Here is a 27,250-nt window from a genome sequence, read left to right as displayed (position 1 = left end):
TTATACATGATACATTCCAAAACCTACAAGCAGAGAAAGTAAAGCTCCAAATTACAGGCTATTTCCCCTGTTATCTTTGTCAACAGAAGGAGGAAATAAGGCTGCCTCTTGTCACTGCGGCATAGGACCAAAGGAGACCACAATTGAATAAATGTACCCTGTTACAACAAAAGCATGTAAACTCTGGGCTGGAATATCTGGGGCACCTTGATCTCTGACCCTCACCTCATGGCCAATTGGCAATTAATAGGCTGGAGATAGATTGTCCCACCTCAGAGAGCTTCCAGGCAATGTTAGGTTGGCAGTTCTCCAGTACTGTAGTACTTAGTGGGAGATGTGGTCATTGCAGTACTGCACTCCTGCTTGAGGAAGTGATTAGCAGTTTCTAGTACACCCTTGAAGGTGAAGGAGGTTTCAGTGGACCCAGAGGCTAGTTAAGGAAGGACCTCCTGCCTGTCACCAAGCCAAGCGATCTGGCTGCAAGGCATAGACCTTGTCAGCGGCCAGTTAACTCTCGATGGCAATGAGATGAAGGCCTTAATTGGGCTTTAGTTGCCGACTTATGAGTCATATTTAGGCCATTGGTGGGCTGCCTATTTCCACTGCTGCAGCTGGTAATATGGCAGTAGGGGAGGGCAGGTGTGGGCAGAAAGGCAGTAGGCAAGCTCCCTCCTGGATTTTACATGCCACCATACCTTTTGAATTCATTGGTAGTTGGGCATAAAATCTATTCTTTTGGTACATTCCAGAAAACTAGATGAAGACCAGGAAAGGATAGGACCACAGCTCAGCTTTACACACTTTTATAAGCACTTCTTTATAGATATACACATGACAAAAATGCAACTGTCAACAGAATGACCACAGTTGCAGTCAATTCCTATTCACAAGGACACAAGTGAATTCCCATTTAATGCCCACCATCTGTATACAATTAATTCCAATGAAGAGTCAACTTCTCAAAACAGACTATGTTCCAAGTTATAAGCTTTCTGAATCACTCAGATTGAAAACGCAGATCACTATGTGCCTAATGAATCCTGATCCATCACTTAGACATCCATTTTTCAAATGGAAAGCTGTAATGTATCAGGAAATGGCACTAGCCAATTGTCGTTACTGTAGGTGTTAATTACAAAGGTACTGCTTAAAATATATTCAGTATGTTGGCAATTTCAGGCAATGCATTTCTCCAAACTTATTGGGGACTATAATACAACAACAGTGCAACATAAAACGTTTTATTTGAGGAGCTATACAGGGATCAATTAAGGTTTCCACAAGGATTCCCAAAAGCAATTTAGAAAGTTGAAGGTGACAGATAACCCAGAAATTTCCTCAACTCTTCTCAATACGAATGAGTGTGGACAAATTGAGAGGGGGTGGGGTGTTGTGGGCGGGGGAAGCGAAAGTTATTAAGATGTGTATGAGGTTGCCAATTCCTAAGCAGTCCCTCCAATACATCTGGGATCTATTGAACATGTACTCAAAATTGATTTATAATGCTAATGTGAATTATTTTTATCTATGAGGCTATCATAAAAGTTTGATCATATTTCCAGCTGAAACTGAATTATTCTAGTGATTTTATAACCAGAAAATACCAAGTGTGCATTCTGCTTTCTATATTGATGAGGTCTTTTTTGTGTTTAATTATGGAATATAGTTTTTGCAAGAAGAAAGGAAGCTGGAAAGGAGACAAAATATTTTTCTTATATATCTTCTAACTAAACTGTAACCAAATACCATTCCCAAAGCAAGACGAAGGAGTACATATTCATTTACATACATGCATCAAGGATGAAAATTATAACCATGGAAAGGTAAAAATAGATTTTCTTGACCATGTATTCATCATAGGTTTTCGTGCCTATGTAAAAAAATTATTATAAGTGAATAGAATGCTTACCATCCAAAAGGTCAGTTTGCATTGAAGGTGTTGATCCTTCCTTGTTAAGAAAACATTTAGCTGATGGTACAGAGGAGGTGGGTATTCTCATTAAACTGCTCATTAATGTAAAAGAATGTGAAAGCAAAAACATGTGGGAATTTAAAATCAGGAATGCTGTAAGTAGTTAGCAACAGTACAGACAGAAACAATGATATTTTACATTTCAGGTTAATGACATTACATCAGATCCAAAAACTTCCTGAAGAATCGACTTCAGAAAAGAGCAAGTGGTAAAGTCAGGAAGTAGTGTCACTGGAGCAAGACTTTCCAACAACATCACTTCTGATCTTTTCACACTGTCTTTGTCTTTAACTCAATAATGTTGATATATCTCTGTGTTGAGATTATTTCTACATTGAAACAAAATTGTTTTAGATACGCATCACCCATGTAAATGTAACAACAATGTTCTGATGCAAGTTCCATTCCCTTTAATGTGCATGCAACCATCTCCAAGTGATAAGTTTATAGCACCTGGATTTCACAAAAGCTAACATTATTCTTGTTTATTCATTTTACAACTTGTTCAATTTAGTATTGGTCTTTATCAAGGCGAGGAGAGAATCCATCTCCCTACAACATGTGAATTTGCACAAGTATTTTCTAAACAGAATACAGTTTGGGACAACCTTATAAGTTATTACTGTCTACTGAACAACTCAGCCTGTTTGAAGGTCTAGCTGTTCAGGTGTATGGGGAGAGTTTCTGAAGAGTTCAACCCATTCTAGTAAAATGAACTGGGTTCAGCCAAAATGTAATCCATATAGCCTATTGGACTCAGCATTTCAAACTATCAACTCTATGTTTTCCAATTAAATATCCAGCTAGATTAAGTATGTTCACTGTCTCAACCTCAATTACTATACCTGGCACAAAATCAGAAATTGCTGGAAAAGTTCAGCAGGCCTGATGGCATTTGTGGAAAGACGGCAGAGTTAAGGTTTTGGGTCCAGTGACCCTTCTTCAGAAATATACCCAGCAAGCCATTCCACCTAGTAGAATCTTTTGTGCAAAGATTATTTCTTGGCCACTGTTTGAAACATGCCTACAGAAGTTTGGACCTGTGTTCTCTTATTCATGCCATGGGATATCTGTAAGTATTGTTCTGGGTTTAATTAGTATCTATTCCTGCATGTGTCTTACCTGCTTGTATTATAAAATGAACATTAACAAATGAAACAAAAACAGAAGTTGCTGGAAAAGCTCAGGTCTGGCAGCATCTGTGGAGAGACGTTGGAGTTAACATTTCGGGTTAAGTGATCCTTCCTCAGAACACTACGGAAGGGTCGCTGGACCCAAAACATTAACTCTGATTTCTCTCCACAGATGCTGCCAGACCTACTGAGCTTTCCCACCAGTTTCTGTTTGTGTATTTGATTCACAGCATCTGCAGTTCTTCAGTTTTTATTAAAAAATGAATGAAAATGTGCAATCTGTGAGATATTCTTTTTAAAATTTCTTTATTGCACTGATTTTGCTCAGTTTACAAAGCCAATTAACATCCTCCATTACACTTTTTCTTTTTTAATCTTTTGCCTTGTTTGGTATTGTAAGTAAAAGGTAAGAGCATTGGGGTCAGTTTCAACCTTAACCAATCCTAACTGGCCGACCAACTATCTACACCTTTTGGAATTAGCAGTCCCTTTGTCAATGAGGTGGAATAGAAGGCAGGACAGAGCGTTTAACAATGGGCCTTGTGTCAAGACAGAGATGGTATTTCTTAAAGTATCATGCAACCTCTTAAAGTAAGGACATTTTGATGGATTGGGTGTTGCAGGTAAAAGTCTGTAATGGCCTCGGCTGGAACATCAAGACATTTGGACACAGCCTGAAAGATTTTGATGAGGCAAGTGAACTCACACAAGAAGGCACTGTATTATGCACGGCCAGTTTGTACTCAGCAATCTCCGACATGGAGAAATGAAAGAAATCACCAAATCATTTTCTTGAGTGAAATAAAAGCAGAAAATGCTGGAAATAATAAACAGATTCGGCAGCATCTGTGGCAAGAGAGAGAGAGAGTGAATTCCATTTCAAGTCCTTGATTTTGCATCAATGTTTTGATTTACTATTTAGTCAATGTTATCAGGGACATTTGTCGAGTGACATCCATTTGCCAGGCATACTTTGTAGAATTCTTGTATTTTTTCTTCAAATAGTACCAAGGGGGTTTCTTAGTCTACCTGAAAGGCCTTGGGTTCATCTGAAAGATAATATTTCCAAAGGTGCAGTGCAATCATGCAATATTACGTGTGACTAAATGATGTGCTCAACTCGCTGGAGTGGTCTAGAACACACAACCTTCTGATTCATATTCCATCAAATCCATCCTGGCCAAATTATTCCAAGCTAAACCAAATTGCTCACGACCTATATTGAACAGTATATTTGCAGTTCAGTAAGGAAAATGGGAGGAGGCTTTAGCAGACCATTTACAAACATAGAAAAGAAAGAAAATGAATGTTGGTACCAGTGGGGACAGTGTCGGGGCATGAGTTGAGAGAGATTTTATGTTATATCCAGGAACACAAGTGAGGGTCAATAAGAATCTCAGGAGGCTACAAGGTCTAGGCTTTGGGAAAGTTGGCAGTTGTTCAAGGAACTGACCTTTCCGTATGTATTTTCAGTGCTGAAAGTAATAAGCAAGCTCCATTCATTGTCAGACAAGATAGTGAGACCAATAATGTTCCTGGATGAAAGATGAAAGGCAGATTTGTCCATTATGCAGCCTGAGTGTATTGGCAAGTGGGAAAGTAGCAGTTACCTATGCTTTGTTGGGTTGTAGGTGAAGTTGTTTCTTGAGATTACAAGTTTCTTATTTCATTATACATGCATCTATGAATCAAACAGCAAATCTTACAGAGCAGGAGGGCAGTGGGTTCTTCCCACAACCTCTGCTGCTACCTTCTGGATTTGAAAGTTCATTAAAGGGCACCAGAAAGGTATTTGCTCAGTACAAGTGAACATCAGTTGATCCAGTGCTGTTCCCACCTGGACAGGCATGAGAGAAGGTTTCCCACAGTTCAGCTGTACTTTGCTGTACCACAGCTACTGGAATTTCACTTCTCACAGCCTCATGTGCATGAGGTGATAAATGTGAACAAATATCAGAGATTGGCAGGTTCAGCATTTTCTTTGCAGCTCTCCCTCTACCCTTGCCTTGGGCAACAGCAAATGCTATTTATCTCAAACTTCATTCCTGCTCCCTAACTTGCTGGATTCTCAATGACATGAGATTGCTGAGTCATGAAGTGCTTGAGTTTCCCTTGGGGGCTGCTTCATAGAGAAGAGAACCCACCTGAGGATGGTGGTCAAGAAGTTGATCATTATTACATTACTGTGTCTGTCATCACTCCTACAGAGCAGTGGTGTAACCCCAGACCCTGCCCGTAAGCTCCAACTCCCAACTCCACAGTTCACTATTAGTGAGGGACTACATTCTGGCTTGAGAAAGCTGAAATGATGTACATCACTTTCAGAAGACAATCCACCATCTTCTATCTTCCTGCTGTCACCCATGAACTCACCCCCACACCATTATCTTTGACCACCCTCATGTTGGAATCAACCTTCCCTCTGTCATCTTTGAGCCTCCCTCGTTATACAGGATCCCATTACAACAGATATCCTGAGTGTAACGTCACCATGACACTATCCACTTCCTGCTTATGACCCTGCCTGGTCAGGATGTATGTTCCACAAAATGGATAAAGCAATGGCTATTCAATCCAAAGTCCTGGAAGATGGTTACCACACCAGTTCTGTTATGAATTTCGAGGCATGCAGCTCACTTGCTCAGAACTTAGTCAGGAGGGGAACTGAATTCTGGTGAGCTGGCCTTTTAACAAGCATCTGTGAGATGCAAAAGCTTGTGAAAGGATGTCCTGATGCTAGTTGCCAGGAATCTTAATCTGCCTTTAAGAACTTAACTGTAAAAGCTTAGCCCACCATCAGAACTGTAAATTTTGGTCACCCATGCAAATACATTCCTTGCCCGGCTTTTCTCTTCACTCCAAGTGGGCCCAGGAGAGTGTAAGGTATTTTAATAATGGGACTCATAAAGAAATGGAGGAATTAGATTTTTACGGGGCTTCTCTTGACCATGCATTGTAACTTTGACAGAAGGATCCTGAAACAGCCAGTGAAATGGCTTAAACGGAATTCCAGCTGCTGCAGAAGCAATGGATTGCCCACAGCCATCAGCCGGATAAACTTGCTTTAAAATGCATTATGAACATTTAACAATGGATCAAATGAGGAAAGTTGGGCTGAGTCATGGCAGTGTAACATACACACGAAGAAGTGCAGATCCAGTGCTTATCTTGGTGGTAAATCCAGTCAAGGGCGAAAACGTAGCCCCGTGTCTTTCAACTTGGTTTGACTTCAAAAAAGGGACTCAATGAATGACAGGCTTATGTGATTCATGATAATGCGTTGTTTTGCTTCCTTGGCATATTCTTCTAATTAAAATAATTCTATTGAGTCAGCTAGCTTCGTAGTGAGATATAATCAACCACAGTGGTCAAAGGAGCATGTCATCTTTCTGCTGTTTATTTAAAGAAATTACTCTTTATCTCTGGTGGATTATCACTGCCCTTGCTTAACTCAGATACCTTGTTAGCAAGCCCACATCTGGTCTCAGAAGTGTCTTGGTTATCAACATTTGAAATCCACTCATGTTATGGATATAGTAAAAAAGACTACTGCAGTAATGCCACTACAGATGCCTCTATCTGGAGTTATAAAACATATTTTTAAAAAGTGTTATGAGTGTCACAATGCTCCTTTAATGATAGCCCCCTTTTGATTGTGATACAAATTAGCATTGCAAAGCTCCCTCCAGCAGTGTAATGGTTTGAGCTCACTTTCATTGTTTATTTCTTTTGCAAGTGTCTTTAAGTGTCCTCAGGATGCATGGGGAAGTAGTTACAAGCCCTTACTAATGTCCTCGATACAATTGATTTATTAATCCAAAGAAATGGCAGAACTGCAGTGAACACCACAACTAAAGGGCACAGAAGTATGAAGCAAATTACTGTACCACCAAAGTGTTCAAAAGTGTTTTTAATTGCTATATGACTGAATTCAGCAGAAACAAGTAGAATTAAAACAAAGCAAAATGTACAAGGTTCTTTAAAAAAACTATGTTTTTTATGGAAGGTTACAGATTGAAGGCAGATATGAAGCCACATGATGGTTGCACACATTATAAAGTCAGTTAATTATTATAAACTTCAGGAAGTACTGTTAACCTTGCTTTAATCCAACATGTGCCCTATGCATCTCTTAATGAGTTCAAGGGATAATCTATTTTGTAGGTTACCACAGCATAGAATTTAACACTGAAGAACTATGAAATAAAATTCCATTAAATAAGTGTAAATATTTAGAGATTTAAGGAGTCATTAAAATTTATGATTGTAATGCCTGCTGAAAATACAGTCGGATTGTTCGGCCTGATGCAAACTGTTAATTCTGCATCACTGACAGGGCTGTAACGTGAAGCTGACTGCACACTTTTTGAAACCAATGTACATAGCACCAATTAATAGCATCCAAATTATTAAATTAGCAATGCTCTGCCAACCCTCTACTCATGTTAAAAAGATGGAAGTTTAAATTTATTGTTACACTGCAATGGACATTAACATGAAGGATGTGAGATCATTGCCAGAATTTTCAACTTCTGCAAAGTGGTTAATGTCAGACCAGCCACGCATTGACTTGATTACCGCCGCACATTAACTTCAATGGCAGGCAAAAAAAAAATGACTGTTGTATAACTAATATCCAATCTTTGATTGGCTAATTTCACCACTGTTAAAGTTGAACTTTAGCTTCTTGACCTGCAGAAAAATACATGAATAATAATAAAAATGAAAGAATCTTGACAACAGGCATAGTTCTGTTGGTACCAGACATGGTTCTGTGGTAAGCACACATGGTTCTGTGAGAGGATTGTGGTTTTTTTGTCTCACTCTAAAGACTTGAGTACATAATCTCGGCTGAAATCCCAAAGCAATACAAATTACATGGTGCATTGCTGGAGATATGGTTCATCTGCCTTCTAAGTCGATGTAATAGAAGACGTCACTAGAGGAGATTGCTGTTTGTGGGACTTTGCTATGCACACATTGGTTGTTGTTTTCCTAAATTTCCAACAACATTCCCAAAGCTCAAAACCATCTAGGACAAAGCCGCCTCCTAATTGGCAGCCCATCACCACCTTTAACTTTTACTCGCTCCACTATTGTTGCACAGTGGCAGCAGTGTATATTATATTCGAGATAGATCGCAGCAACTCACTTCAACAGATATTTCAAACTTGTGACCTTTAGGAGCTAGAAGGACAAGATGCATGGGAACAAAGGTACTCTGCAAGCTACACACAACCTCAACTTAGAAATACAGCACCAATACTTCACTATCACCGGGTCAAACTTTAGGCAATTCCTAACAGCAATTTTACATTCTTTCTATTGACCACCTTAGTATAAATAACATGCAATGCAGTCCTTGACACGATGTATGCAGAAATGTAAACTGAGTGCATAGCTGACTGGTATATTTTACAAAATATTGCAGTTTCAAATGTTATTGATCATGTTAGCAAACTATCACAGGAATCCCAAAGTCATTGCTATTGTTATTCAGTTGTTAATCTGGATTGTTTCGCAAACACCAGAATACAAAAAGCATATGCAAGTCAACAGGATTGTCACACCCTTCACTGAAATACAAAGTTTCCTGGCACAAAACATGCATGTTGAGAGAGGTGACGGCTGATTAATATTGTGAGACTATTAATCCTGCGACCCAGAGAATGTTCTGGGAATCTGGGTTTGAATCCTGCCATGACATGGTGGAATTTGAATTTAATAAAAATCCAGAAATAGGAGTCTAATGATGTCCATGAAACCATTGTTGATTGTCAGAAAATCCCATCTGGTTCACTAATGCCCTTGAGGGAAGGAAACTGCCATCCATACCTAGTGTGGACTACAAGTGGCTCCAGACTTGCAGCAATGTAGTTGACTCTTAACTGCCCTCTGGGCAATTAAAGATGGGCCAGCCAGAGACGCCCTCATTCTGTGAATGAATAAGAAAACAAAACGCTGTGGCTTCCTATTCCATAAGTGCACTGCATCAGTCAATCTTGAACAGGACTATCACTAACAAGTTAATGCACAAGTTAGTAGAGATCATATAAAATGATTTTTTAAAATTCACTTAGGGAATGAGGGCATTGCTGGCTAGGCTAGCATTTATTACCCATCCCACATTTGTGAACTAGATGGGTATTTCCTGACAATTAGCAATGGGCATCATTAGAGCTTTTGTTCCAGCTTTTTATTGAATTCATATTCCACCATTTGATTTGATTTATTGTTAGGTGTACCTTAGTACAGTGAAAAGCTTTGTTTGTGAGCAGTACAGGCAAATTGTAGTAAGCAGGGATGAACAGGTCTTAGGGTGAATAAAAAACTTGGACAGAGTAAAGCATAAAGATTACACCACACAGGACACGAATAAGGCAAGCTCAACATTATTTGAGGTTGGACAGTCCATTCACCAGTTTAATAATGGCCAGGAAGAAGCTGTTCATGAATCTGTTGGTGCATATATTCAAGCTTCTGTATCTTCTGCCTGACGGAAGTGGTTGTAGGAGAGCGTTACAGGGGTGGGAGGGGTCTTTGATGTTGGCAAACTGTCCACAGCAATGAGAAGTTTAAATGGAGTCTATGGACAGGAGGTTGGCTTCTATGATGGCCTGGGTATTGGACACAACCTTCTGTAGTTTCTTACAGTTTTGGGCAGGGCATTATGCACCTCGACAGTATGTTTTTTATGGTGTACCTGTAAAGATTGGTGAGGTCCTTATGGACATGCTGAATTTCCTGAGCCGCCTGAGGAATAAGAGGCATTATTGTGCCTTCTTGGCTGTTGCATGTACAGGACTGGTTATCAGACAGCGTCACTCCAAGGAACTTAATGCTCTTGACCCACTCAATGTCAGCTCTGTTGATGTAGATGGGGGAATGTTCTCCTTTTTTTCTGAAATCAATTATCAGTTCTTCGGTTTTGCTGATGTTGAGAGAGAGGTTGTTCTCACTGCACCATGTCACCAAGCCCCCCATCTCCCTTCTTTATTCTAATGTCTTGTTGTTAGATATCCATCCTACCACAGTGGTGTCATCAGCAAACTTGTCAATGGTGTTCATTTGGAATTTGGCAACACAGTCGTGAGTGTACAGGCAGTACAGTAGGGAGCCGAGGATGCATCCCTGGGGGGTGGTTAGGGGAGGGCTCCAATGTTAACTGCTATCGTGGAGGAGATGCAGTTACCTATCTTCACTGATTATGGTGTGTGGGTCAAGAAGTTGAAGATCCAGTGGGCACACCTGAGACCAAGGTCTCAGAGTTTTAAGATTAGTCTGGAGGGAATAATGGTGCTGAAGCAGAGCTGTGATCAATGAGCAGGAGTCTGACCTAAGTCTCTTTGTTGCACAGATGTTCAGGCATGAGTGCAGGGCTAGGGAAATGGTGTCCACTATGGACATGTTATGTCAGGAAGCAAATTGTAGGGAATCGAGGCAGGCTGGGAGGCTGGAGTTGATGTGGGCCATGTCCAGCATCTTGAAACACTTCACAGTTATGGAGGTTAGAGCCACTGGATGGTGTTCATTAAGGCAGATTGTATATGCTTTCTTACGTACTCTGCCATGGGTCCCAGCATATTGCCTTGGTCTCTGAATTAACAGTCAAGTGATAATACCACTATGCCATTGCCTCCCCAGTTGAACCACTACTCTAGTTAACTTAGGTATTTTTGTTTGGAAAATTACAATTTATTCAGCAGAAGGATTAACTAAATTTAAATGAATTGTACAGTGGCATTTTAGCTTTTTTAATTTGGATGATTAAATAACGCTAATGATGCCAAATTTAAAAATCACACAACACCAGATTATAGTCCAATAGGTTTAATTGGAAGCACTAACTTTCAGAGCGCCACTCCTTCATCAGGTGGTTGTGAAGGAGTGTCGCTCCGAAAGCTAGTACTTCCAATTAAACCTGTTGGACTATAACCTGGTGTTGTGTGATTTTTAACTTTGCACACCCCAATCCAACACCAGCATCTCCAAATGATGCCAAATTAAGTTGCCTTATACAGATTGTTTCTCGACAAACTGCACCAAGGAGAGATTAAATGCCGGTTGGATCTCACAAATCTCCACAATCATTCCTAAATTCACTAACAGCCCTGATAGCCTAGTTAGTTGGTGGAGTGGGTGAATACAAGTTGTGGAAAATCCCACGTTCAATTCTTATTCCATGCAAACATCTGTTGATCCCAAGTCGAACCCTAAGGTCAGTAACCATAGGTTAGGTTCCTCCTGCCAATTAACAGTGATCCTGTCGGAAGTGGGTTGATGTCATGCAAGCTCCGAATCAGGTTTGGTTGTGACACCTTTGAGAACTGTAAAGTCTGCTGATGCTCTTTAAATTGGTATGAGGTATCAAAAGATTCCTGGCACCCCTAAGGCATATTACAATGTGAGTCAACTTCTTTAGAAGAGGGAGGAGAAAACTGGTAAAAGAAAATTAATTAGATTGAGTATTAATCTTAATCCAAATGCATGATGATGGTTCCCAATTATTTTTGCTGAATTAACAATCAGATTATACATTATGGGCAATTATTTATGATGCGAGTGAACTTAGTATGGCTCCTGAAAAGATAATATTTACAAAATCAAATCATCTACTTTCCCAAGGGCAAAAAGTGAAAGAATTATTTTTCAGTATCGCTCCTGAATGGTGTAATCTGGAGACTGGGGATGTTTTATGCAAGTAAATGGATTAGCCAATTAGACAATCCCCAGTGAAATCACTGGGAGATTAATCTTGCTTCAGAATCCCTTAAAGCAAACACTTGGTGTTACTGGCTTCTGATCTTCAGAAACTCATAAAAAAAACCCTCCAAAATAAAGTTAATGCTTTCATCAAGATGATGGAGCAAGGTTACCTTCTGAACTGAAACTCTGAGTGTGAAAATACTGCCATTTTATTTACAATTGACTTTACTTGCACATTCATGTATTGTTTTTCAAACTCTAAGTAATCCTGTTGGACAGCACTACAGATTATGAACATCACTTATTCAACCAGGAAGCCAAACTGTGATGAATTATGCAAATAGCGAGATGCATTTTGCAATATTCTTACAAATACTTAAATTGTTCTTCTGTTTTCCCCACCCTTTGCACACGTACTTGCCATATTCACATTGAAAATTATGAAACGTGAGCAGTGCATCATTACACCGTGAAGCAGGTTGGCTGGATAAGAATTTATTGGTTAATTAATCATCCAACTAATGCATGGCTAAAACAAAATGAAAAATCAAATCACCTTGTCTGCAACAAACACGTGCAGCCACTGAGGAATGGGAAGGAATGATCTGACTTTTTCCTTGCAAATTTTATGACATGGGTTTCATTCTCCTCATCACTTGCTTCAAATTCTGTAATTCATTTGTGTCGTCCCTTTTCCCCTGCCATGTGATGTACTTAAAAATTGAAAAGTTTATTCATCTCCCTTCCTCCAGATATTAAGCATAATAGGTCATGCAATAACATGTATGAGATACAAATTAAAGATATCAATACTTAAACAGCCCATAGTCCTATGAAGTCAAACGGGTTCTTACGTATTGATGGGAATACTAACCATGATTAGCAGTTCAAAGTTGTTTGTGTATCCATTCTTGTCCCAGAAGCAAGTAAAAGGCTGTAAGAGTATGCCTCAGGTAGTTCTGGCTAGCCTGCTCAGCAAATGAGATTGTGATTGGTACACAGCTTCACAAGCTGCTAAATTGGTCTTCCTAAATCACAGCTCAGCCACTTTCTGCTTCATACTACAGCTAAACAGCACAGAGCAGACATCCTTGTCCCCAGAATATTTGGTGGCTTTCTTTCAATTGGCATTTTTCCTGTGCCATAGCCGAGATGAACTATTTGGATGAATAATAGTACTGCTCCTCTTTTCAAGAAAGGCTTTAAGTTTTAACAATGGGAGGATTACAGAATGGACCTGGCCATCTACTTGAAAATTCTTAGGTTACCACTGTACCTCAACATACAGAAATAACATAATGCTAGTTTATGTTCATTGGGAACAAGAGTATGTCTATCTCCAGAGCTCCTAATTCTTACTGTGTCATCAGATATAAGCTTATCTTGAAAACGTGGAAAACAAATTTTCCTATTAAGGAAGCACTTTCCACAGAGTGATCCACACAAACCTGGGTTTGAATCCTGTGTGTCAACGATAAATGACCTTAGGACTCCTGCAAAATAAGGAGGGCCAATTATCAGACACAGTGCTCATTCCTAACACCATCTCTATTCTCCTGATGGAAACAGCACCCTTTGGTAAGATTGGTCTTGGCTGCAAAACCTCAAATAGTTAGTGAATCTGTCCGTGCATTTAGTCTATAAGAACATAAGACATGGGAGTTCAAATAGGCCATTCGACCCATCATTTAGTGAGATCATGGCTGACTTGATAATCCTCAACTCCACTTTCTTGATTTGTGTCCATAATTCTCAATTCCCTTACTGATTAAAAACCTATCTATCTCAGCCTTGAATATATTTAATATCCCACCTCTACAGCCCACTGCAGTAAAGAACTCCACAGATTCACTACCTTAAGCGAGAAGAAATGTCTCCTCATTTCTGTTTTAAATGGGTCATCTCATATTCTGAGATTATATCCTTTGGTCCCAGATCCTCCCACAATGGGAAATAACCCTTCTGCATTCAACAAGGTCAAACTCACAAATGCATTCGCTTTCAATATCTGCAGATCTGTAACAGAATATGAGTCAAGGCTGTGAGGAAAGGAACAGAAGTATGCCCTAAAAAAGTAAATCAATGAATAAACCTGTCATCCAGGACCATCTTCATACAATCTCATCATCTACATTAACAGGGGCATTGGCAGAATCTGCGTATTCAGTTGTTTGCCTTCTGTTTCACAGGAACTTAATTCTTTTCCAATAATTTCTTTGACGTGCCCGATTAATCATATGTGCCTAAGAATTTCTTTCTATTCATTGACATCAGATTATTTTCTTGGAAGAAGATTATGAGATACAAAATATTCATGACCGTGTATAGAAGTCTGTTATTAGTCTGTATTTAGTCTGCTTACATGGTAACAGATATAGGGCTGGATTTTATAGGAGCTGGGGAGGTACTGCTCACCTCCTGGAATGAAATATGGTTCCAAATCAAATGACTTTAAATGAGGCCGTTCTGCATCACTACAGGCTCCAGCATCCTCTACAAGGCCTCAGTGAGAGGGGATCTTACTTCTAAGAGCTCCAGCCAATCAGAGTGTCCAGCAGCTCTCGCACTACCAATGGCAGTGGAATTGAGGAATGGGCAACACTGAGACTATAAGTAGCTCCTGAGTGAAAAACTATATGTTTTCCAGCCGAGAGAGGTGAGAGATTGGGAGCTGACAGCGGGGCTGCCTGGGGTTTGGATTTTGGATACCAGGTCCAAGAGGAACAAAGCAGGGTAACATTTTCTTGGTTGTGCCACTGATGCTGAAAAGGGCACCTCTCAGATAATGCACCCCTTTCCTTCCCTCCTTTCCAACCAAGTTGTAAATGGCTTTTCACTGCTGCCTCCACCTGGCATCGTCAGGTGCTTTATGGCAGTGGAGGTGGATTAAAAAGGCCTAGGGTGAGCAATAGTTGATACTAAAGGCACTCATTGGGCCTAAGAGTGGACTGACACCTTTTCCAAACCAGCTCCGTCCCCGTATTTTCAGAAATTGATGAGGGGTGGGTGGGAAGACAGTGGGCTAGTCACCTGACTTTACATGACCACCCTGGGAAAAACATGCAGAGGGTTTGGGGGGAGCCTAAAATCCAGCCCACTGTTACTTTAAGCATGATTCCTTAATGACATAAACGCCTTTCCTACCTATGCCTTTCCTACATAGTAATGGTCTTATGCTTCTTCCAGAACTCTCCACATCCTTCCTGAATAGCCCGTTCTGCCAAGCTTTTGCAGCGTTCAGGTGTGAATCCAACCAGTGCTGTACCAACTGTGGTAACTCCATGGATGGTAGCTAATTTTTTAATCTGCCTCTCTATGTATCTTGGAGAGAAGTATAGGTACTCTTTCCCTTGAATAAAATAAGAAATATATTCCTTTCGTTCTGTTGTCAGAGACGATGACGGTTCATCTGTAAAGCTCTCAACATTGCAGGCTATCTCCACGGTGCCCTCATGAGGAAAGGCCATAGCCTGAACACCACAAAGGCCTCCAACGTTTGCTCCCCGGATCGCACTGGCAATCTGCTGCCCAATGGTCAGATCCTGCGTGTCTATAGTCACGTTGCAATTCAAGACATACGGGCTGGCACCAATTCCTGAAAGAAGGGAAAAGAAAATGGCTTTCTAAATGAGTGGCATCTTTCAAAACCTGTCATCAGTTTGAGTTTGTTTTCACAAAATCGCCTGTACAGCAAGTTTATGGGCTATTTAAAGTCAAGGCTATGGAAGTAGTCTACAAGATGGTGTCACAGTAGTTACATTCCTGTTCTGCTGTATTCAAGTGAAAATGAAAGGACAATCTGTTCCATAGTTTGGTTTTCAATGACAATAACTTGCAGTTATTTAGCACACAAGTAAAATGTCACAAAGTGCTTTACAATAACATCAGCAGACTTTAAGCAACATATGGATGTAGTAGGACAAAGGGTTGATTAACAAGGTAGATTCTAATAACTGAAGAACATATGACTAGGAGCAGGAGTATACAATTGAAGCCTGATCTGCCATTTTACACAATCATGGCTGATCTCATCTCACTGTCAACTCCACTTTTCTGCCTGCTCTCCAATAACCCTTCAACTCATTACTAATTAAAAATCTGTTTATCTCCTCCTTAAATTCAATCAATATCCCAGCATCCACCACACTTTGAGGTAGTGAATTGCACAGATTCATAACCCTTTGAGAGAAGTTATTTCTCGTCATCTCTGCTACACCTGATCCTAAAACTATGATCGCATATTCTAGATTGCCCCCATGCAAGGAAATATCCTTTTATATCTACTTTATCAATCCCCTTTAGCATCTTATATATCTCAATTAGATCTCTTTTCATTCTTCTGAACTTCAGAGAGTACAGCCCTAAAGTGCTCAACCTGTCACCATTAGATAAGCCCCTTACCTCAGGAATCAATGTAGTGAACCTCCTTTGAATGGCCTCCAATACAACTGCATCCTTCTTCAAGAAGGGGACCAAAATTGTTTGCAATATTCTGGATGCAGTCTCATTAATACCTTGAACAGTTGCAGAAACACCTCTCCACATTTATACTTCATTTCTTTTGCAATAAATGCTAAAATTTAATTTGTCTTCCTTGCTTCCTGCTGTACTTGGATACTAGCTTTCTGCGATTCACACATGAGGACACCCTCTGCACTGAAGCACTCTGAAGTTTCTCTCCATTGGGATATTAAGTTGCCTTTCTATTCCTTCAATCAAAATAGATAACCTCACATTTATCCACATTAAACTTCATCTGCCAAATTTTGGACCATTCACCTAATGCATTCATATCCATTTATAAATTTCTCACTTCTTCACTGCAATCTATTGTCACGCCATTTGCAAATTTAGCTTTAGCACTCTCTATCCACGTAGCTAAGTCATTAATATAGATTGTAAATAGTTAATGTTTGAGGACTGAACCCTATTGCACTCCAAAATTTATGACTTGCCAACCAGAAAATGACCCATTTATCCCCCCTCTCTACTTCCTGTTGGTTAGCCAATCCTCCATGCAAGCTAATAAATTACCCGTACCCCATGTGATCTTACTTTGTGTATTAATCATTTGCGCAGGCACCTTATCAAATACCTTCTGGAAGTCCAGATACACTATATCTACCAGATTTCCATTATCCACATTGCTTGTTATATTGTCAAACAACTCTAGAAAATTTGTCAAACATGATTTACCCATCATAAAGCCATGCTGACTCTGACGGATTGTATTTTAACTTGCCAAGTGTCCCATTATTACTTCCTTAACAACTGGTTGTAGAGTCTAAGGTGCATCATAAAAGAGAAAAGGTAGCTAGAGAGGTGGAAAGGTTTTGGCAGAGAACTCCAGAGTTTACTGAAGGCATGGCTGCCAATGATGGAGCTACTAAAATGGAGGATAGTCAAGGCCTAAACTGCTAGAGTGCAGAAATCTCAGACAGCGAGAGGGTGAGAAGAGGACACACAAGATGGGGAAGGGCATGTCACACAGGGATTTGAAAACAAGGAGAAGCATTTAAAAACTATGGTGTTACCAAACCAACATAGGTCACCAAACACGGGTAGCGGGTGAATAGGTTTTGGTTAAGACATGTACAACTGGGTTTGGATGATCTGAAGGTTATGGAATACAGAAAATGGGAGGCCAATTAGGACAACATTGAAATAGTCTGGCATTAAAATAGGTATGCACATGAAGTTTTCAATAACAGATGTTCTGAGGCAGGAATAGGCATGGTGTAACTGATCGGGAAGTAGGAAGTCTTGGTGAAGGAGCAGAAATGGAGCTGGAAGTTTTTTTCAGGGTCAAACATGACATTGAGATTGTGTAAAGCCTAATTCAATTGTCCAAATCAGGGCTTTTCAGTTTATTTCAGGTAAGGAAGTTAAATCTTGAGTGATAATATGGGCTAAAGTTGATAAAATTTTAAAGTTTTCTTTTGCCCTTTGAAATGGGGTAATCAGCACAATGACCAAACATGTTTTTTATTGCAACTAAATAATCCAAATTTATTTTTTACTACTCAAATAAGGGAAAAATACTGAGAATGTTAGAAATCAGAAACAAATACAGAAATTGGTGGGGGAACTAAGCAGGTAAAAACAAGGACTGCAGATGCTGGAAACCAAAGTCTAGATTAGAGTGATGCTGGAAAAGCACAGCAGGTCAGGCAGCATCCGGGGAGCAGGAAAATCGACATTTCGGACAAAAGCCCTTCATCAGGAATAGAAGCAGGGTGCCTGCAGAGTGGAGAGATTTAAAAAAGGGGGGGAACTAAGCAGGTCTAGCAGCATCTGTGGAGAGAGCAACACGGTCAATGTTTTAAGTCTGCTATGACACTTCATCAGATTGATTCAGGGACTCTTTTGAAAAAGCTTCTCAATAGACTGGCAACTGTCCATGATCCAATATGACATATATAGTCCCAATGGTTCCATGCTTAGACGCTATTAGAAGCTGGCGGTAAAACTGCAAACCCACCTTGCACTGGAGCACCTTTGAACATAGAAACTTCCAAGGTAGGTGTCAGAAGCGCTGCATCAGGAGATCCTTTCAATTTTGTGAAATGCATCAAAACTGCACGTTCTCTACAAAATGCCCCATTGAGTTTCTCAAAAGAAATGAATGTTCTGTGTGATCTTATTAATCAAAATATACATTGTGCACTGATTGGAAACTGGACAGATTGGAAAATACATTATTTCTTGGACTATTGGACTCTAAATAGGTCACTGAGGTCAAATCCAGCATTTGTCAAACATTTAGTCTATCCTCTCTTTCTACAGATGAGCTGGCGGACTGGGCTGTCAGTTGAAGTACATAAATATTCAGTACTATTGATCATCTACTTTACATGAGAAAATAAAATGAATACCAATTTAAAATTACTGGAGGTAATCCCTCATTCTTAAGATAAAAATTAAACTTTGATTGATTTTATCTCTATAAAGCCATGGGCTGGATTTTGAGATCAGTTGCTAAAAATTGCAACATGAATTGGCTTGTGAAGATTTAAAGTGAAATCCTGGATTGTAGGAACAGTTGTGCTGAAACAACTGACTCCAATTACAATAAATATGGGAGTTCAAGAGGTGTAGTGGTAGTGTTCGCACCTTGACGTCAGAAAGTTCAAGTCGCACTTTCCCCAGAAATTTGTCATAACGTCTCCAAACAAGTTGAATAAAATAATAGTAATAATTTAAAGGGTCTTGTGGTACAATAGTACTGTCGCCACATCTGAACCAAAACATCAGGGTTCAAATCCCACCTGCTCTGGAACAGTTTCGTAACATGATTAAAATTAATTAAGATGAGTATGTTCAGGAATAACACAAAAGTGAATTGACAGAAATGAACAAAGTGACAATGCGTTTGAGAGCCTAGATATTCCAACACAACCTATAGACAGGCATTAATTTCCATTATATAGTTTTAGGGTATATTACACAACACTAACCTGTCAAACCATATCTAGGAGAAATCACTGCTCCAACATCTGGCTTTATTTCATTCACATTCAAATTACTACTCTTATACCAGTTCACCTCTTTCCTACGTTGGATGAGATTTCGTTTGAGAGGTTGATCTGCATATCCAAAACGAAAGATACTGCAACCTGGTACATCATGGGATAATGTCTCTGCAATGTCTGGAAGGAGGAGGTACAAAGGGTTAAGGAATCCTCAATTTACAGGGCCGAAGGTTCGAAGTACTTGTTACCTACTAAGTAATATTTAGCCAATGTTGCTTTCAGGTGTTCATAATATGTATAAAATTTGAATAAAACAAAGAACTGCAGATCTCCTGCATCTGAAATAAAAACACAAAATCAGTCCTGACAGCATTTGTGGAAAAAAAGCAGAGTTAATGTTTGATGTTCGGTGACTCTTTGTCACTTTCTCCAGTGCTTTCTGTTTTTGTTTCATAATATTTGAAATCGAGTTGTACAATTCCTTCTTGTCATTCACTTGAAATTTAAATATCTTAACATTCGATGGTCTCTAAGAGGATCATAACAATAGCACTTTCCTCACCTAATTCTAGACTTTTGGGCTTCCCTAATTTTAATCACTACACCATTAATGACAATGCCTATAGCAGCGAAGGCCATAAGTCTGAATTCCTTCCCTGAACCTCAATGCTGCTCTTTCATCCGTTAAGAACTCCTTAAAACCTAGATATTTGACTCAGTTTTTGGTCTAGTGTCTTCTTAGATAGCTCAGTGTTAAATTTTGCTTTAATAATGTTGCTGTGATGTGCTTTGGGCCAATTTACGCTAAAGGTACGGTATAAACACAATTTGTTTTTGTTCAAGCACAAATGAAATGAAATGAACTCTGCAGTAAACCTACCACAAGCCACTTTGCCACATTCTTCCAGACTAACCGACTCTGATAGAGGGTAAATAGGAACAAGATCCACGCTCCCAAGACAAGGATGAATGCCATCATGGTGTTCCATATCAATCAAATTATACGCTTCAGTGCAAGCTGTCACAACAGAATCACCTAAAAAAAGAAAGATTCTCTAGACCTGTTGCTATTCAACATTACAAAAAAGTATAATGAATGAGCTCAGTGAATGAAATATTAATATAAACCTACTCAGTAGATAAATATCTAATGGAGTGTATTACATCATAGAATATATTGTGTTATTTTTCTTTGAAAGTGCATTTTCTTTCAAATATGGAATAACTGTGGAAATAAAAGAGATTTCCACAGCCTCACAACCATGTCTGTGAATTTGTGTGCAACTTCCCCTCCCTTTGCCAGTTCCATGTCAGTATTAACTTGGCAAAATAATCAGGGTGGCACATATTAGGACACGGGAGTAGATGTAGGCCCTTCGAGCCGAGTCTGTTCTGCCATTCAATGAGATCACAGCTGACATGATTATCCGCAAAACGCCACTCTCCTGTCTTTTCTCTATTAACCTTGATTCCCTTGTTGATTAAAAATCTGACTATCTTAGCCTTCGTTATCCTTAATGATCCAGCTTCAACAGCTTTCTATGGTAAAGCATTCCACAGACTGACTAGTCTTCCAGAGAAAAGAAAATCTTCATCTCTGTCCTAACTGGGTGACCCTCTTTCTCTGAGATAACGTCTTCTGGTCCTAGAATCTCCGACAGGGAAAAACAACCTCTCCATACCTATCCTTGTCAAGCCCTCTATTAATCAGTATGTATCAATAAGGACTCCTCTAGTTATTATAAACTCCAATGAGCACAAGCACAACTACTCAGCCTGTCAGAAGGAAATCCCTCCATGCCTGGAATCAATTGAGTGAACCTTCTCTGGGCTATCTCCAACGACAGTCATTTTTCCTTCAGTAAGGGGACCAAAGCTGTTCACAGCCATTCCAGGTGCAATCTGACTAGATCTGAACTCCAAATTCCCATGTGCTGCACATTCCAATTCAAATAATTCAAATCATTCCAATTTAAATAATATTCAGCTCTTCTAGTCTTCTTGCCAGATTGCATAAGCTCACATTTTCCCACATTAATTTCCATCTGCCAAGTATTTAGCCCATTTGTAATCCTCTGTAGAATTTTCATATCATCCTCACTACTTGTCTTCCTACCTATTTTTGCGACCACTGCAAGTTTTGTGATAGTACATTCATTTTGTCATCCGAGTCATTAATATAACAGAAATATTTGTGTCCCCCAGTACCGATCCCTGTGGTAATCCAATAATTACAGGTTGTCATCCTGAAAATGCTCCCTTTATCCCAGCTGTCTTCCAATAGTTGGTCAATTCTCTTTTCACTTCGCTATACTACATCCCAACTCCATGGGCTCTTATAATGTGACTTTGATGATGTACATAAAGTTCATTAGCTGTCACACATTGGCTGAGGCTAGGGAAACAATAAACAAAAGATCTTGTCTGTAAATTAAGCAATCTAATTTTCTTTGTCTCAAGTGAAATTATTCTTATAACAGAAAATAGCACAATGCCACTTATTTCCCCATAATCAACGATTAGCAATGTAATTGCCGGACCCTGTGGCTATTATCAATTCTATCATGCCGTGTTTTGTATCTTTTTTAACCTTCATTAGTTTGATGTAATACATTTCCTAGCACCTCAGCCTACCTCAAATACCTTTCCCTCAGCAAGGTGATAAGTAAGCAATCTGTCCCCAATAGTGCACTACAACTAAGATTAAATAATATTTGCACACACCAACTGTAAGGAAATAACTATCACCAAAGAGGGAGTCTAACTACCTCCCTTGATATTCAATGATATTGCCATCATTGAATCTTCCACCATCAACATGCTGCAGTTCACTGCTGAACAGAAGCCCAACAGAAACACTAGTTATATAAATATAGGTACATAGGAATTAGGAATGGTGGTAGGCAATTCAGCTCTTCGAGTCTGCCCTGTGACTTAACATGATCATGACTGATCTTATCCTAGTCTTAACTCCATTTTCCTAACTGCTCCCTGTAGCCCTTTAACCCAATTTTCATCAGAAACATATTTATTTCTTCCTCAAATCTTTTGATTGATTCAGCCTCTACTGAACACAGTAGAGTTCCACAGATTCATAACTCTCTGAGAGAAGAGGTATCTCCTCATCTCAGTTTTGAACCTACACTTTATATCTATGATCTCCTGTTTGAGACAGTCCCGCATGGAGGAACATCTGTTCAACGCGATATTCTGTCACAAGAATATCAAAAGCTGCAAATTCTGTTCGGAATGGATCTCTCTCTGAAAGCTTTCCATTGTCTATAAGGCACATGCTAGAAATGTGATATCACTCACTTACTTGGATGAGTGCAACGCCAACAACACTCAAACTGGACACCACCTAGGACAAAGCTGCCAACTTGATTGGCAACACATCTACCATCTTAAGCATTCACTCCTTCCACCACTGTGCACTATTTCTTCATTGCGTACCATCTGCAAGGTGTGCTGCAGCAACTCACTATGCCTTCTGTGACAGCATTTTCCTAACCTATTATCTTCACTGCCTAGAAGGTCAGCAGCTACCTGGGAACATTAGCACTTACAAACTTCCCTCCAACTCAACAAGTTTTCAATTGGGGAATCCTGCTAGCCAGTGGTGGGATGCGGCAGTATAAGCCTGGATTTAATTCAGGGGTCATTTTCTCTTACTTACTTCTAAGTTGTTATGTTATAGATACGTCATTTATTAACAGTGTAAAAGTTTGTCAAGAAATTTTCATTACGAGTGAAGCAGCAACAATCCAATACTATTCTATCGCCTGTACTATCCATCTCTGGAACTAGCTAAACATGGTTACTTTAATATTGAGTGGTGTCTGAGATGAGTTTGTCAATTAATCTTTGCTGATCCACCTTTACCATCCCTCAATACTTGTCTGAAATTGTCCCACAAAAATGTGGGAATGTAAGTGTTCTCTAATATCTACATACACCACGCCATGTGAGGCAACATTAGCACTTGCTATGCGAGGCAACTGGACCTGCCAAGTCTTTATTTTCTGCATCCCACCAACACAATAAATTATCTCACAAGCAACTAACATTCCACTCAATGGCCTATCATTTAAATACAAAACACAGTAACCATTACGGAACGGAAACTGAGTATCAGTCAAGCCTGAAGTTTGAACTTGGGCTCTGAGTATGCAAAAAATACTGGCCTGTGGAGCAAGAAATGTTTCAAATGCTTTTGGATTGATAGAAATTGCACTTTTAAGAGCAAGCACATTTGTAGTGTAATCTTACCTAATGTTTCAACTGGGGCAGCAAGAGTTAAGACAGATCTGTTATAGTCATAATCTGAAAATATGTTCAGCACAGATGTTTGTGTTTGCTTCTGACCTGCAATCAAAGAACAAAAATGTCACACCAGTATTTCAGGTAGTTATACTTTTTCTCATAGCTTTAGCAAAAAAAAATGACCACATAATAAATGAACACATACCTGCCTTATTACAGAGGGCAGCTTTAGCAATCCTTTCCACAATGTCTTGCTGCCTAGCTTCAGAAATGTTCAACAAACAGACAGCCAAACGGAGACTCAGCCTTGAGGATGCCATATTTTAGCCTGAACAAGAACATAAGTCTCATTTTTTTAATCCATTATTAATAGAGTTTCCTTTTTGGTATTTTTAATTATCCTATTGACAGAGAGTGACTGACTGGCAGCCCCCTTCAACTAATGCTCTACAACAACATTGAACAATCATCAAGTTCAGACTAACACAGAAGCACCTACCAGGTGATAGGTTGCCAGGTTTATTTTAAACAATGTGTAGTTGAAACCTAGCTATACAAGTACTAATAAAATAAGCAATGACAGTGTAAATGGGTGTAATCTTACTCCATGAAAGTTGACAGTCACAAACACTAGGGATATAAATGAAAACAATGCTGTAACGCTCAGCAGATGAGGCAGTTTCCACGGAAAGGAATCCAGAGTTATTTCAGGTCAATGAACTTTCATCAGAACTGAAAGATATAATCACTGCTGCTTGTAGTTGCTAAGTCTGCCAAGATTGCAACCAAGTAGTTACAAGCCCACATTTTTGAAGAAAACAGAAAAGGTGAAGGTGCCACAAGATAAGCTTTAATACTGCAGTATTGTAAAAGGCAGCTCTATTGTACATTTACAGAAATAACATTTAATGACTGCACTACTCTATTTATACATATTCAAGAAACAATGATAAATGTCAAAGCTATAAATTAAATGATTAGATTTCCTAATTAACATATAGGGTTGTTATGTTTTATGAGCACAGAAACTTTTCACCTTGATTAGCAGGGGCTTAACTACAACCTTTGGAAAAATGAAAACTGGTACTTGAAAACGGATTAGAAAGTCATTGAACAGTCACTTTATTGTCTGTTGTCTTGCCTCCATGCAAGCTAATGTTGTTGTAGTGCAATGAAAGGAAATGCTGCCATGTTGTGATGAAATGCATTTCCTGTGTGTTAAATTGCGCTGCAGAAGCCAGCATTCTTGAAGAACTGTAACTTTCAGACCACACTCCATTCCAAAATTTTTACACTACCTTTAATTCTGCCAACAACAGGGGAAGGGCTTAATGCAAGGTTTTCAATAGGTCATTAGCAATAATAGTGTGAATGTGTGTCATGGAAGAGCACTCCAAAACATTACAGACAAGGACTGAAGGTCAGCAGGTTGTAAAGGAGACAAATAGTATCTTCCATGTTAGATTCTGTATTGATTTTAGCTGCTCTGCAAGAAACGCAACAGGATATGTAGATTCTGTATAAGATTCAGGGGGTTAATTCCGAAGGGGAGTTGGATATCTCTGTACCATCAGACCTCAGGCCATGTTCCAGGAATGATTAGGCAGCTAGGCGTTGCAGTCAGAGTTGCGGCGGTTCACTTGAAGCTGGGTGCCAGTAAGAGGCCAATACAACTGAGAATGAGGGGGTTGAAAAACCTTAAGAGTCATAGAGTCATAGAGATGTACAGCATGGAAACAGACCCTTCGGTCCAACCCGTCCATGTCGACCAGATATCCCAACCCAATCTAGTCCCACCTGCCAGCACCCAGCCCATATCCCTCCAAACCCTTCCTATTCATATACCCATCCAAATGTCGAATTTATGACATACAACTGAGCAAGATTAGATCTCAAGGAAAACGCAGGGACACATCTAACTTGGTAAAGCTAGCTATTAGTGTAAAGCTGGAATAGTGCTGGTGAATTGGTCTTGGAGTGAAGTTTTCAGAACCAAGGGGAGTATTGACCCAGACAGGACAGTAATCAACTAGAACAAGTGCTGTGACTGAAGCAGGTATGATAAACACTCCTTGAATGGGGGTTTCAAGGTCAGATCAGCAAAAGTACAGAGTTACAATTCCTTGTGAAGTCTAATGGGATTTGACGAACCTCTGCAGCAATAATATTCGGAGAGAGTTGTGGAAACAAACTGTTGAAACCTTTCTTGATTGCATCAGCTATTTATGCACTATGTAGTATTCGATCATAGTATATTACACATGTCTACTATGTTAGTTCAGGGTTTAGAAATAATCTGTACACATGTTGTAGATTGTATTATTGTTTTAACTTGCATAGAAAAGTCCTGGTGATTGTTTGAAACCCTCATACCTTGTGGCTTTACTCTCTGAGCAAGTTTGCTCTAGCCAGATCATAACACAAAGCTGGTGATCATGTCTGGAATCATAACAATGTTCATTTGGAACTAAGGTTTGAGATGGAACCTAAATTCAATTGATATGAGTATCAATCTCCCAAGCTATTGCCCATGGTTAGAGCAAGACCCGCAGTGTGAAAGCTGAATTTTGACTAAAATGACATTGAAGTTTATAGAGAGGAAGAACTGCTGCTTTTTCATGTTTATCACTGTATTATTTGGAGGAGAGAGCTTGCCACCTGAATACTACTGCTAACTTCTCACATCACTGCTACTGCCACTTCAAGCTCCAAAAGATAGTATCTCATTGGATCCCTGGGCTGGATTTTTGTCCTGAGGCCAGCATCCCAATATTGTCAGATATTCCAAATCCTGGTCCTGCACCTTCTTGGAAATGGACATGTGGCCCGATCTTGGAAGAGCAGAAGTTTAAATGCCCTGAGATTGAGATCACCATTCAATTCCTGGCAATAGGTGCAGGCAGTAAGCATGACTTGCAAGAAGGGAGTTTGATTTAAAGGGGAAACAGCAGCTATCACAGTACAGACCACTTCACCACAATAGATGGAGGTGAGAACACAGCAGCAGGCAGCAAGACATTAAGGATCTGTGCTTGGGTTGACCATATTTTAGATGCTTCCCTAGAGGGTGTTGCAGCAGAGAGAAATACATGTCCTTTTCCCATGTAGCGGCTGGAGATAATCACCCAGCCAAATAGAAGAGACCTGGCAGGAGGTGGTCCATGATGAGAGTAGCCTCAGTATTGTTAGAAGGTTCTGAGGTAAGCTCCACAAACACTTCAATAATGCTCTTAGGTCTGCAAAAGTGAATTGCAGTGCTATGACATGTCTAGTTCTAAAGTAAATAGTATGCAATACACATACAAGGTAAAAACAATGACTGCAGATGCTGAAAACCAAATACTGAATTAGTGGTGCTGGAAGAGCACAGCAGTTCGGGCAGCATCCAACGAGCAGCGAAATCGACGTTTCGGGCAAAAGCCCTTCATTCCTGATGAAGGGCTTTTGCCCGAAACGTCGATTTCGCTGCTCGTTGGATGCTGCCTGAACTGCTGTGCTCTTCCAGCACCACTAATGCAATACACATACAGCCTGAGGGCATATAGCAATCCTGAACATTGAAGATCATTGTGCCCGGATGCTGAACCCTAAACTAAACTCTCAAACTCAGCAGCATTCTAACCATCTCATGTGACTCTCCACTGAGGTGGTGAAGGAAAGCATCCTTGTCTTAACTCAGTTGACCTTGCAGAGAAAAGAGCACC

The 27,250-nt window shown here is 39.7% G+C and overlaps 1 protein-coding gene across 4 annotated transcripts in view; it reads right to left on the bottom strand.

Annotated features, from left to right (window-relative positions):
* Nucleotides 1-12,203: 12,203 nt before the first annotated feature.
* ftcdnl1 (formiminotransferase cyclodeaminase N-terminal like 1) overlaps nucleotides 12,204-27,250 on the bottom strand; it is a 57,670-nt gene continuing 42,623 nt past the window's right edge. For 3 of the 4 annotated variants that reach the window (XM_072578917.1, XM_072578915.1, XM_072578918.1), the window contains exons 2-6: nucleotides 23,752-23,874; nucleotides 23,553-23,648; nucleotides 20,164-20,319; nucleotides 19,269-19,460; nucleotides 12,204-15,406 (exon numbers count right to left, since the gene is read on the bottom strand). In XM_072578917.1, the coding sequence (XP_072435018.1) occupies nucleotides 14,967-15,406; nucleotides 19,269-19,460; nucleotides 20,164-20,319; nucleotides 23,553-23,648; nucleotides 23,752-23,866 (999 nt within the window). In that variant the 5' untranslated portion in view covers nucleotides 23,867-23,874 and the 3' untranslated portion in view covers nucleotides 12,204-14,966. Of the gene's footprint in view, nucleotides 15,407-19,268; nucleotides 19,461-20,163; nucleotides 20,320-23,552; nucleotides 23,649-23,751; nucleotides 23,875-24,150; nucleotides 24,172-27,250 lie in introns of those variants that run through there. The other variant, XM_072578916.1, reaches the window with a different exon arrangement.

The sequence above is a fragment of the Chiloscyllium punctatum genome, chromosome 10 (assembly GCF_047496795.1).
Source record: "Chiloscyllium punctatum isolate Juve2018m chromosome 10, sChiPun1.3, whole genome shotgun sequence".
NCBI classification, from domain to species: Eukaryota; Metazoa; Chordata; class Chondrichthyes; order Orectolobiformes; family Hemiscylliidae; genus Chiloscyllium; species Chiloscyllium punctatum.
Note: the sequence above shows the minus strand (reverse complement) of the source record. Positions and strands in the feature narration are given on the sequence as shown.